Source organism: Dermacentor andersoni, chromosome 2 (genome assembly GCF_023375885.2).
Source record: "Dermacentor andersoni chromosome 2, qqDerAnde1_hic_scaffold, whole genome shotgun sequence".
Lineage (NCBI taxonomy): Eukaryota > Metazoa > Arthropoda > Arachnida > Ixodida > Ixodidae > Dermacentor > Dermacentor andersoni.
Window position 1 is genome coordinate 257589797 of NC_092815.1, and position 14007 is coordinate 257603803.

At 44.8% G+C, this 14007-nt stretch overlaps 1 protein-coding gene across 4 annotated transcripts in view; it reads left to right on the forward strand.

Moving 5' to 3' along the window:
• Positions 1-2942: 2942 nt before the first annotated feature.
• mio (GATOR complex protein mio) overlaps positions 2943-14007 on the forward strand; it is a 547780-nt gene continuing 536715 nt past the window's right edge. For 2 of the 4 annotated variants that reach the window (XM_072286650.1, XM_072286651.1), the window contains exons 1-2: positions 2945-3034; positions 9323-9412. In XM_072286650.1, the coding sequence (XP_072142751.1) occupies positions 2997-3034; positions 9323-9412 (128 nt within the window). In that variant the 5' untranslated portion in view covers positions 2945-2996. The other 2 variants (XM_072286653.1, XM_072286652.1) reach the window with 2 other exon arrangements.

Genomic DNA, 14007 nt, shown 5'->3' on the forward strand with positions numbered 1-14007 from the left:
TCCTTCTGATCATTAATTGACACATCTAAGTGCTCTGCGTAAAGCGTGTAATTTATTATAAGGTTTTAAAAATGCACATCGCTGTCGATCGCAGCGCACTGCTCGGCGGAATTTTAAGCCGCCCCTACCCATATGATGCAAATAACCCATATGACGTCACGTGGGCGAGCTATCTGATTGGCTGACCAGGGCGCGTGATCGATAATTTTTCTAACTTTATGGTAAACAAATGATCTTCGTAATAGTTGGAATGTTAGTTAATTTGTTTTTATAAAGAGAAAGTAGCAGAAAGAGAATGCACAAGAACAATTTTTCAGTACACTTAAGCACTTCCGGCACACAGCAAGTGTCGTCTGCTTGTGTTACAACGTACTCCATTTTGACGAGAGCTCCGCGGTCAGAGTTGGTCTCAGTCTTTTCGCGAGCACTATGATTCGACTTTGTTGCCTTGTGGACTGCAAACGTAGTGACTGGCAATATGTCAAGCTGCGACATCGTGTCCCTCTGCAGGGCAGCGTACGAGCGAACTGGCTGCTGCGCATCGGACTGCCGCTATCCGATCGGCGCCAGGATTTGCGCGTTTGTGGCCGTCACTTTACACCGGAAGATTACTAACGCACTAGCGTTTCGCGAGTCCCGTATTAGGGCAAACGTAAGCGCAAGGGGACAGGGTCTGGCCGCTTGACTGTGCCGTAACGGGATGAGCCGAGATGAGCAGAAGGGCAAATGCGAATGGTCTGCACGGTGCAGCCACCTGGTGGCATAGAGCTCAACCATACACAGTAGCAGCAACGAAGCGTATTCTTTTTTGCTGCTGGTGCGTATTTTTCGCAGGAGTGTAATCATCAACACATTGTTTTTATAAATGCTTAAAATGTTTTACACTTGGTTAGAGCAATATTAGCGCTGTGTTTGGCTGGTTAAGCGCTGCGCCAACAAGTGTCTAGACCGTGCAGACCCATCAGGCCGCTCACGTACGTCTGCGCCAAAGTTCCTTCATCAGCTTGAGTTTATGCCTCCAGTCATTTGCCGATATGACCAGCTTGCCTGTGGCTAACGGAATACCAGACACGTTCGGCGCTACGACAGAATGCTCGCAACGCACGCTGCTTCGATAGCTCTCGCTTGGGGTCGACAGCCAAGCGGCTAGCGGAGAGGTTTCGCGCGGGCGGGGGCGGGCTTAAAACAACCGGAAGTGGACGATGTGACATCGCATCGTGACGCAGGACCAGTGAAGGTGGAGCTTAGCCCCGCTCGCTCGGCGAACGAGTTGAGGAGGAAAAGCATGGCTGGGGAGGAGGGTAACTTCTAATCGCTTGTAGCTCCATTAATACGTAACGCTTCACTTAAATTGTGGTGCGAATGTTCTAGTTAAGCTGTACCCTACCCGTCTACAAAATTTGTCCGAACCGTTTCAGGGGCCCTTTAAAAGCTGCATCAAGCGAGCTGCGCACGAGCTCGCGCTGCAGCGCGATTCGCACGTACGTGCGAGCTCATATGCATTGCATCAGTTATTACCATTTACTAAAAGGGACAGATGGCTGCTACTACAACGCAGGCATAACTACTTGTTTAGCGGCATGCAGTCAACAAAGATTGCATGAGGCCCGCCGTTTCGCGGCATGTCGAAAGACCGCTGCCGTCGCGGCGCGTACGATCGTGCGCTCGAGCAGTTCGTACATCGCGACGCGTACCGTCGTGCTCTCGAGCAATTCCGTACACATGATGTCTGCTTATCGCTGCTGTGGATTCATTTATAGCAAGCATTTCCTCGCGTTTGTGCGCCTGAATCTAGCAGCGTGCAAACCTTACCTGAAGTTCCACTTCGTACGCGACTCGCTTCACTTGCGATTGACACCGCGCTAAACCTTCACCGCTTAATTCTTGAACGGCATGCACGTATTCGGCACTGCATAATTTATTGCCTTTACGCAGCGTGCCACCTCTGAAAAAATCTTCGGCGCCCTATATTTGCTGCAGGCCGTGATACAACACAACCGAAAGTGGCGGGTCCATATTGTAAACGTGGTTTCCGAAGCAGACGACCGAGCTTGGTACGACCCATTTTTGGACAGAGGGCGCTTTTTATCACCTTTTTCGCAGCGCCCCCTGGGCAATGCAAGAGCCCCATAGAAGCCGGATATCTGTGCAGGTCTGGAGTTCCAGTAGGTCGGGATCTGAAGTCCCCTCGATTTGGCTGCACTTCCTGCACTAGTTCAGGGGGTGCAGCAATCAGGCACTCGATTTGCCAGTGCAGCTAGCGCCACCTGCACTTCGGCACTCGATTTGACGTCGTGCTAGACTCTCCGCAAGTTCTTTTCTCGTGCGCGTAGTGCAAGGCTCTTGGTAGCAGACGACACATGCGGTCCCGTGGCCATGCGGGTGTTGGTAGACGGCATCGACGGCGCCTGTTGTTAGTAACGCAGCACGGACTCCAGTTTTCTTCAGGATGTGTACGCAGCATCTTGTTAAGGGCGCTTTCCGGGTTCAGCTGCTGCTAAGTGCACTGAACGCCGGGATTTTCCCACAGGTCACAGTCGTTTGTAACAATATTTACGAGCTTACCGCTACCTCGACGTTAAGTTTACGCGAAACCACATCGGTCCGTCGTTTGAAACGTTGTGCCATATATGATTCAGAAAGGTGTGGAAACTGCGCTTGGTCTGGCTTTCTGAATAATTATGCCGAAGTTGAACTAATTTCCAGGTACTAATACATAAATTCTTCCCAGGGGGCAAAAAAAGGGCCATTGCGCACACGTTTACGCTTGCGGCACACACCAACACAAGAAAAGCCACAGCCACCCAGTCGCAGCAGACGAAGGCCTGTACGTTCCTGCATTTTCGTCCTCGATTTGACCGCTGCACCGAAAGCGCTAGTGTAGCGCTACACTCACACTTCAAGAACTGGCGCTACACTGGTACGACACTTTTCTGAACTAGAGCAAAAAGTGCAGCCAAATCGAGGAGACCTGGCATCCACCTAAGTAAAGTTCCATGCGCTGCCGCTGCGTATTTTCAAACCACTGCGAGAGGTACGGTTTGCCTTGTCTAACTTGGTTCTTTATTCTATGGGCGTACTAGCCGGTGTATTATAGCGGTAGTAAATGATTTAGCATCTTGTTATGAAACCGTTGTCAAAATCAACCCTTGCAGTGAGCCTCTAGCGAATCCTGCAGAGAAGGCCCGAGAGGTACTAGAAACTAGCGCACATGCTGTGTTTTGCGCGCGCCCTGAAGAGTCACGCGCTTTTGTCGATCAGCGGGGCGGTGACGAGACCGCCGTTTCACGTGCTGCTGCTCTAAATTGGCTGAAAGAATATATGTCGTGAAACCCGCTGACGCATGCTTGTTTCTGTGCGATGTTTTCTTGTCGTGTGAACTGCCTCGAAAGAAACCACGCGAAAAGGAAATGAAGCCGCTACTTCACGTTAATAATAACTTACAGCGTGAGGATTTATAGTAATGTCCGTTTGCACAGCGACAGCGCGGTCTCCGCTAAGTGACGCTAGAGTGAAATAATTTACCACTATAACAAAAAAAAAATATATTGATGTATAACGCCCAGCCACCAACTTGTGTCCAGTGCTGGTGTGCCCCGCGACTACAACAGTCAGAACCTTCCCTTGGCTTGTACCAGCTGCAACTAGTGGGCAAACCATCGCAGAATGAATGATATTCACGAATTAGCGGTGCTGTCAAGCTTAAATAGAAAAGAAAAAAAATATACATACGCGAAATGATTGCGGCGGAAATGATGTGAATGCACACTGGCGTAACCTAGGAACGAAAAGTCGAGAAGGCTGCTCTGTTTACATCTTAGGAGATCGTCAGTGTTACCGTCTATTCTAATTACTGTGTGTTCATTGTTTGATAAATGCTTTTTAAACGAGTGGGTAACCTTTTGTGGAAGAGAAACTCGGCGACATCATCAAAAGCGGACACGCACACATTCGAAGGTTTTGCGCAACGAAGTCGGTGCAATGACCCTGGGCCAGTTCTGTTTTTTTCAAAAGAGGATTCTCATTTTTCTCAAGTCGCTTGTAAAATTTCCCAGTCACTTGTTCATTCAGTTGCACCTGCATGCTTTCCTGATTTCATTGAATGCCCTATAAGAATTCAAATAGCAGCTATTAACAGTTACGGATGCCAGACATGGCTCTGGGTACAGATCAGTGGTTTTGGCTACTTTTGTCTATTTCTCTTATGTCTTCAACATATAGATCATTTTTGCAAAACCTGCATCAATCAGGTTTTGCATCATCAGATCAGTGGTTTTGGCTACTTTTGTCTATTTCTCTTATGTCTTCAACATATAGATCATTTTTGCAAAACCTGTATCAATGTACTACATTGCGCATGGAGTATATTTTTTTATTTAACTAGGAGGCTTTTTGTGCAAAGTGCTTATAGGCCGAGGATCTCGCTCCTTTTGGCTATCCTGAAACTGTCATGCCAATTCTGTAGTGGTACACATTGTCTCCATTTTTTTTTCTGTGTACGATTTCCAACATGCTTCTGCAGTCATGAATGAATGCCAACTTATGTAAGTTTGTGTTCTTCTAAAAATGCTCATTGAATTTTTCTGGTTGGACTTTGATTATGTGAATTATTTATGTCAATAGTGATCAATAGCAAGTAGATTCATCCCTAATTGATTTGCACTTGATCAAGTTTTAGCCCACATTTTCATTGAGGACCATTTCTTCCATGACCACATGTGCTGGAACCATTCTTTATTCACTCAACCCTCGGCTCGGGGTTGCGACTCCAGAGTGACACAGTTCTGTGTAATCCCACCACCACCACGTCTTGTATCCAGATTTCTTTGCCTTGTGGCTTTGGTTTGTCTGTACATTTAGGTACGGAATCCCTCTGCAGCTATTGCTGATGAGATTTGTGCTTGTATCCTTGACTGCCTATGTCTTGTTCCTGTCCTTTCAGGCTTCATCCATTGCTTTCTGCTGGTTGAGCCAACTTGACCCAATTCCCAGGGCTTAAAATATTCATTTCGGATATTCCTTTTTTATGCCCCTTGTTCCTTAATTTCCGGTTTTCTCTAATGGCAAAGGACAATAATTAGCATTAGCAGAGGATATCCTAAAACAGACGGTGCTCATGTCATTAGGCAGGCTATACAGAATATAAACAACCCCTCAACATGGCTTTTGTAGATTACAAAAAAAAAATGCATTTAATTCAGTGCAAACATTAGCCGTCATGTAGAGATGGCAAAGTCAATGTGCAGAGACTTGATTATCTGTTGGAATGTCCACAGAAACTGAAAGAATATAAAGTGTGTCAGGAGCGGAGTGTCCCTAATGTTATCTGCTGCATACTTAAAGTACTAAAGATAGTAAGAATAAGTGTGGAATGTATTGGCAACTTGGTGGTTTGCCAATGACAAAGTTGCTTGCAGCAAATGACTGAGGACTGGAACCAGCAAAGTTAAAGAAACTTTATATGCAGAAGAATAATTATTGCGAATAGCTTGCTAGTGGGAAAATGTGTTTATGATTTGCTGTCAGCCTTTTGAAGCAGTGAGCGAGTGTGTGAAACAAACCTCAAAACGGAGAATACTTGACGGGAACTGCCAAGAAAGAATATAAAGTGTGTCAGGAGCGGAGTGTCCCTAATGTTATCTGCTGCATACTTAAAGTACTAAAGATAGTAAGAATAAGTGTGGAATGTATTGGCAACTTGGTGGTTTGCCAATGACAAAGTTGCTTGCAGCAAATGACTGAGGACTGGAACCAGCAAAGTTAAAGAAACTTTATATGCAGAAGAATAATTATTGCGAATAGCTTGCTAGTGGGAAAATGTGTTTATGATTTGCTGTCAGCCTTTTGAAGCAGTGAGCGAGTGTGTGAAACAAACCTGAAAACGGAGAATACTTGACGGGAACTGCCAAGAAAGAATATAAAGTGTGTCAGGAGCGGAGTGTCTCTAATGTTATCTGCTGCATACTTAAAGTACTAAAGATAGTAAGAATAAGTGCGGAATGTATTGGCAACTTGGTGGTTTGCCAATGACAAAGTTGCTTGCAGCAAATGACTGAGGACTGGAACCAGCAAAGTTAAAGAAACTTTATATGCAGAAGAATAATTATTGCGAATAGCTTGCTAGTGGGAAAATGTGTTTATGATTTGCTGTCAGCCTTTTGAAGCAGTGAGCGAGTGTGTGAAACAAACCTGAAAACGGAGAATACTTGACGGGAACTGCCAAGAAAGAATATAAAGTGTGTCAGGAGCGGAGTGTCCCTAATGTTATCTGCTGCATACTTAAAGTACTAAAGATAGTAAGAATAAGTGTGGAATGTATTGGCAACTTGGTGGTTTGCCAATGACAAAGTTGCTTGCAGCAAATGACTGAGGACTGGAACCAGCAAAGTTAAAGAAACTTTATATGCAGAAGAATAATTATTGCGAATAGCTTGCTAGTGGGAAAATGTGTTTATGATTTGCTGTCAGCCTTTTGAAGCAGTGAGCGAGTGTGTGAAACAAACCTGAAAACGGAGAATACTTGACGGGAACTGCCAAGAAAGAATATAAAGTGTGTCAGGAGCGGAGTGTCCCTAATGTTATCTGCTGCATACTTAAAGTACTAAAGATAGTAAGAATAAGTGTGGAATGTATTGGCAACTTGGTGGTTTGCCAATGACAAAGTTGCTTGCAGCAAATGACTGAGGACTGGAACCAGCAAAGTTAAAGAAACTTTATATGCAGAAGAATAATTATTGCGAATAGCTTGCTAGTGGGAAAATGTGTTTATGATTTGCTGTCAGCCTTTTGAAGCAGTGAGCGAGTGTGTGAAACAAACCTGAAAACGGAGAATACTTGACGGGAACTGCCAAGAAAGAATATAAAGTGTGTCAGGAGCGGAGTGTCTCTAATGTTATCTGCTGCATACTTAAAGTACTAAAGATAGTAAGAATAAGTGCGGAATGTATTGGCAACTTGGTGGTTTGCCAATGACAAAGTTGCTTGCAGCAAATGACTGAGGACTGGAACCAGCAAAGTTAAAGAAACTTTATATGCAGAAGAATAATTATTGCGAATAGCTTGCTAGTGGGAAAATGTGTTTATGATTTGCTGTCAGCCTTTTGAAGCAGTGAGCGAGTGTGTGAAACAAACCTGAAAACGGAGAATACTTGACGGGAACTGCCAAGTCACTAATAACTGCTTACGAATATCCTTGATACGCTTCTGTTTTACTTACCCCGCAAGCAGATGGAAGGAATTGTGCACATTTGAATCGGTGCACTGGATTAGAATAAAGGAATGGAAAGAAAGAGAAGTAATTAATTAAGGGAGAACCAGACATCCACCCACGAATGGGTGGATGTCTGATTTTCCCTATATAATTCTCTCCACCTTGCAGGTTTCTGCAGGACTATTACGTCAAACTCTTGCCTTTGCTTCGAGTTGTTGACAAATTTAACTTTGCCCTGCCATCTGCTAGCCGCCTAGTTTGCTCAGATGGTAGAGTGGCTGCCCTGGAAAGGCAGTGGTCCCGGGTTCGAGTCCCGGACCAGGATGAATATTTCTTCAACTGCGAGGCTTTTCTTTCGAGGAACCCGTATGTGTTCCTTTTGTAGCATTTGCTACGAATAGGTGGATGTCTGATTTTTCCTTAATTAATTACTTCTGTCCACTTTGCCGGTTTCCATAGAACTATTACGTCAAAGAAAATTGAAGCTAAATCCTACAACAAGGAATAGAATAGAAACTGATATGTGTAATCTCAAAGAAGTAGGAAGATGGTAATGTGAATTAACTATTCCAAATGAGATTACAAGTGAAACAAGTGTGCAGGTCACATTATGCACAAAGCAGGTGACCAGTGATCTATCCAAGTGATGAGGAAGGGAAAAAGTGTCTGACAATCGCGATACTCCCTAATGCGAAATTTGAGCACAGCTCGGTTGTGCACTAGGGAGTGTCAATTTGAGTGCAGCTCGAGACTTGCCCGTGTTCCTTTGTTTGCTGCGGCATACATTTGTATGGCCAGTTACAGATAAATATTTTATTCGGAGTGCATGGACACCAAGAGCACAGCTAGAGCAGTGTACTTAAAGAGTGCATACGCAGTACAGTTCAGTACAGTGGAACACCTCGAAGGGGCAGCGCTGAACTCGCAACCAACTTTAATAGAAAGCGCACACATATCTAAGTACTACCACTTATAACCCCATGCTCTCACATCAGTGGCATCATTATGGTTGCACAGGCAATCAGCAAAAGCCCTGTAATCTAATGCTATACTATTAGTGGTTTAAAAATGAAAATTCACTGTCATGCAATGCTAATAATCTTGGAAGCTACATCCTTCTGCCTTTGATTCTTGATCCTTCTGCCTTTGATTACAAGATTTCAGTGATTCCGCATGTGCACGGCCTTTCACACAGACTTAAAAAGGTGGCTGGTAGTTACGCAGCAAAAGTGGTATTTTCGGCGAAAAACAAAATAGGTAGCGGGTGCTCTAAGGTTAAAAATAAGTTCGAAAGAAAGGATGATGTAAAGAATGAATGTAGTGTTAAACATTCGCGCAAGAACCAATTTGTTGATTGCGCGATGAACGTTGTTTATCAGATCCCTATGACGTGTGGTCATGCGTACGTAGGGCAGACTGGGAGATGCATTAACACGAGGTTAAGGGAACACTTGTCCAGTCTGAAAGGTCGCCCTAGTACGCATTTGGCAATGCATTGCCAAGAACATGATTGCTCCCCCTGTCTTAGTAGCACCAACATTTTGTATAGGAATAGCAATCAAACCGCGAGGGAAATTGTCGAAGCATACTGGATTAAAAAAAAAAAGAAAAATGCATCAGCCATCGCTCGTTTTCATTGATGGATAAAGAAAATTCACTTCTATCATCATATCTTTAACGCATTTTATCGTAAGTGGTTGTTTCATGCCCCTTGCTGTTTTTATGTTGACCCGGTGGTTTGGTCCACGTCTTTGTTTTTTATCATAAGTGTTATATGTACTATAGACGTGCTCTCTCGACTTGATCGCGCAGATCTGTGTGTATTATATGCGCTATAGGCGTGCTTTGTTGACTAGATCGCGCATATCTGTGGGTATATAAGCAGGTGTTTCTTCGAAAATAAAACCAGTTGTTAGAAAGCGCTCGTCCTTGTGTTTCTTCTATTCTTCGTCCCTGTTTGTTTGCGCACAATAAGTTTTAAGATAAATATTTAAACTTTCACTCTTGCCCTGCACAATAGCATAATTGAATGGTTTCAGTGGCAATAAGCACTGATTCTTCAGAATGAATTACAGATACAATGTGGTGACCTCTGAAATGTTTTCTGTGCAGTCATACTTGTGATGTGGTAAGCTGCCTGTCACCAGCACCCATGGCCAGCTTGCACGTGGACGTTGTCTGGTGCCACAGATACACCAACAGGTCAGTGCTGGGGATGTATTCTGCAAATGTCCACCTAATGGACATGTCCATTTTGTCTGCTCCTTGAGTTCTGATTGGCTAGGTTGGGGTACGTGTCAAAAGAGGACAAGCGACCCCAGCCAATCATCACTTCAGCAGCAGACCAAATGGATATATCTACTGGTTGACCTAAGTGTCGACCTAGTGTATTCTGTAGGCAGAATACCCTTACTGGTCGAGTTAATCTTGGTGGCAGGTGCTGGGACCTGTGAAAAGCAGTAATTTCCAAAGAAACCACCTGCATTATCACACAGTAATACTGTAATAAGCATCATCATTTGTTTGATTTTAAGAGGAAGCTTTAGCTTGCCCCCTACTCTAACGCCGCCTATTCACATATGTGTAAAATGCAGAAATGCTTTTAGGAGATAACCCCTAGGCTGATTTTAATGAAATTTGGCACATTTAAGAGAAAAGGTTAAGCTTTAGTGTCTGTTGGAACAGGAATATTGATTTATGGCCCTGATTTTTTTTTTTTTTTTACAGAAGTGCCAAAAATTGGTAAACTTGAAAAAAAAAATATATAGCAAGAAGCTTATGAATCTGTAGCTCTGCACAAAAAATAGATATTGCAGTTTTGTAAATTTCTTCTGCCAGAATATCCAAAGCTGACAAATTTGATATAATATAGTAGAACGTTGTCAATGCATTCCCGTTACATACGTTTTCCCGGCGCCAACATTCGCAATTGTTCCCGGAAAACAATATTTCGGCACCAATGTTCATTACATCGCCAAACTGCTGTTGTTTTCCATCCGCTAAGTTCCATGTAAACACGCTGCAGCAGCTTCACTGCAATACTCGTCCACCTGTCTCAGGTGAAAACACTGGCGTGTACTCAGTTTTTCTCATTTTGGTAGCAGCAGATCTCTGCCCGGTTCGCTGCATGCTGCATTCTGAGCTATTGCCGCCAAACCTATTGCGATAAGCATCTTCACCTATGTGTTTTGCAGCGCATGGTGCGTAGTGCCATTGGCAGCGTACTGCACGCTTTTAGTAGGCGATATCCAAACGCGCCACTGTGCCCTGCTGCAAGTGGCATGATGTGGGCATCACGTTTAGCTTAAGCAGCATACGGCGTCGCCCACAGCCCGATTTTGTTTCCGTTTCCTGTCGCCCTTTTTAAACACCATGCAATAGGAAAACAACAAAACGCGTCTCAGGCCGCCGGAGCACCACCAGCTCTGATGCATGCACATTGCCGTCTTGTGCCACAGCGATCCATGCGACGCTTCGTATTATGTAGATGTCAATAGTTTGGTGTGTCATATTTCTTTAGTTACTTCGGATCGTACGTTTTCCTAGTTAGTACATTTTTTCTCGCAGTTTTTTTCCAAACCGTATGAATGAGGTTCTACTATGTTACCTGAATTTGTTACGATGTTTACGAAGGTTTTTACAAAAGTCCTACTCACATATTGTTACGGGTGGTAGTAGTGATGGGAAAGAACACAGCAGCAAAAGTGTGAATAACATAACTTTTTATTGGGCGAACCTGTGCCCACAATAGCAAGTTACACTCAAAGCACAACAATAATGGTGAACACAGTCGGCGATCGTTGCAATCTGATCTGCGGGTCAAGCGCATCGGCTTTTATACATGAGTCGTTGAATGTTCCAGCGTAATCACTGGTTCCCACGTGTCTTCCAAAAAGTACTACACAGTTTGCATCGCGTATAGAAACAGATTACACAGGCTTTGGCGACAACAGACAACGGATAGAGCCATCGATAATATTCCAGTAAGTTTCAATCATGTGAGCATGTCTTGTGCTGAGTGGTAACCTTAAGTTGTTAGTGGGTGAAATGCAGTCGCTGAGGAAAGGATAAATAAGTACACGTGTCAATGCCCCACTCTTATAAAGCATCGTCCTGGTGCTACAAACAGATACGAAAAGTGAAAACAAAACCAGACATTATAAAGAAAGAACAACAACAAGGAAACAAAGTTCATCAGCGGGCGTAGAAAGGCTTAAGATGCACCATGTGGACGACTTCAGGTTGTGCGTGGCGTAGCTGTAATTGCAAAAGGCTGTCTGGCGCGACCTCATAGTCCAGTGTGCCAATGCATCAGATGATCTCAGAAGGTAAGAAATAGTGTCATAACAGTTTTTTGCTGAGTCTTCATTGGCATATCAGAGTCCAGACCCAAAAATGGTCGCCTGGCTGGTATTCCACATGGCATCGTCAAAGATTGTAGTGCTGCTGTTGGTCCTCTACTGGTTCTTGATGCGCAGGCGGGCGAGCTGTCTGGCTTTTTTGGTGCGCTGGAGATAGGTGGCGATGTCTGGATTGTCTTCATCGGTGACTTGCAGCAGAATGGTGGCATTAGTCGTCGATGGGTTCCTGCCATAAATCAGCTTGAATGGCTCGATCTGCGTTGCTTCTTGCACCGCTGTGTTATAAGCGAAGGTTATGTAAGGCAGGACAACATTCCAGGTCTTGCACTCAACATCGACATACACTGCTAGCATGTCGGCACGGGTTTTGTGCAGCTGCTCTATAAGACCATTTGTCTGCGGGCAGTAAACAGTTGTCCTCTTATGGCTTGTCTGGCTGTATTGCAGAATGGCTTGGGTGAGCTCTGCTTTAAAGACTGTTCCTCTGTTGGTGATGAGGACTTCTGGGGCACCATGTTGCAGCAGGATGTTCTCGACGAAGAATTTTGCCACTTCCTCTGCATTATTTTTCGGCAGAGCTTTCGTTTCAGTGAAACGGGTGAGGTAGTCCGTCACCACGATGACCCACTTATTTCCGGATGTTGACATTGGAAAGACCCCAACAAATCCATCCCGATCTGCTGAAATGGTTGGCAAGGAGGCTCGATCAGCTGTAGTAATCTCATGGCCTTATTGGTGGTGTCTTGCATCGCTGGCAGTCACAGCATGTTTTTACATAATGGGTGACATTGGCAGTCAGGCAAAGCCAGTAGTACTTGTATTCTTGCTTGTGTATGGGAAAACCCAAGGTGCCCCGCTGTCTGATTGTTGTGCAGGACGTGTAGGACTTCTGGCTGGAGGGCTGCAGACCTAACAACGAGGTGGTTTATGTGGACTAGGGAGGAGTTCTTTTTTACGAGGACATTGTTGTGGAAAGAAATTTCGATCTTGCTTTCTAAGTACTCCACAAGGCTTCGTAACTCCGGTTCTGCTCACTGCTGTTCGGCAAAGTTGTCTGCGCTTGTTTTAGAAAGGCGTCATCTACTTCGCCTTCTGGTGGCGCATCTATAGTGGCTCGTGACAGGCAGTCGACATCAGAATGCTTCCGACTGGACTTATAGACTACAGTCATGTTGAATTCCTGGAATGTGAGACTCCGTCAAGCTAGACGACTGAAACTATCCGTTAAATTTGTCAGCCAACAAAGGGCATGGTGGTCTCTTATCACTTTGAAGTGCCTGCCACGTATATAAGGCTGAAATTTCACCGCAGCCCAAATGATCATGCGGTACTCTTTATCCATCGTTGAATAATTAACTTCTGCTTTCGACAGCGACCATCTAGCGTAACCTATTGCACGTTCAACTCCATCCTTCCTTTGAACAAGCATGGCGCCAAGGCCTATGTTATTTGTGTCGGTGTGGATTTCCGTCTCATCGTCTTCGTCGATGTGTGAGAGCACCTGTGGGAACTGCAGCCATCGCTTCAGCTCCTGAAATGCATCTTTCTGCACTTCCTGCAGTGTTTCCCATTTAAAGTCATCAGTTTTCGTGAGATGGATGAATGGCTCTGCAATTCTTAAAAAGTCTCTTGCAAAGCACCTGTACTAATAGGTACACAGGCCAAGGGATCTGCACACTGTCTTCTTGTTGATGGGCCACTTCAACATAGTGATAGCAGCTGTCTTCTGTGAGTCGGGAAGACTTGCTAATGATGTGGCCTAGGAACAGAAGTTCTTTGTAAGCGAAACAGCACTTCTCCAGCTTCAAGGTGAGTCCAGATGACTTGATCACCTCTAATACTGTCTCAAGCCACCTTAACTCTTTCAGTACGGCGCCATAGGCGATCGGACATGGATGGAGTTCCGATGACTTTGAACATCCCACAAAATTTAAAACCGCCACGCTTCAGACAACCGACTCCATCTGGCGGATTCATTTAAAACTCCTCTTTCAGTTTCATTTTTGTTTGCTTGCGGAGGCCCCACCGCAAGTGAAATTCACACCGAAGGTGGTTTCGAGTTCGGTGAGAATGGCATCCCATCCGGGCTGAGCGCCATGACAACTGACTCCTGTTCCAAGCACATTGGCTTTATGATCCAAGCAGCAGTGATGGCTCAAGCAATGATGTGGGCAGTCAAGATTTTAGCTCTGACGAAGATGCTCCAGCTCAAGTGCCCCGAACGTCAACAGGTGCTCGCAGATAAGTTTCGTTTTTGAATTCGCGCTGTAAATATACAAAAACATGCTTCAGATTTGACGAATGCAGTTTTATTTTTGTGTTAGGGTCTCAACAACCTACGGCCAGGATATTTTGCCAAATACACCACGCCGTATCCAGTTTTCGCCCACGAGACAGCCCGTTGCCCATGTCGGAGCAGCACTGCGGAGCGATGCG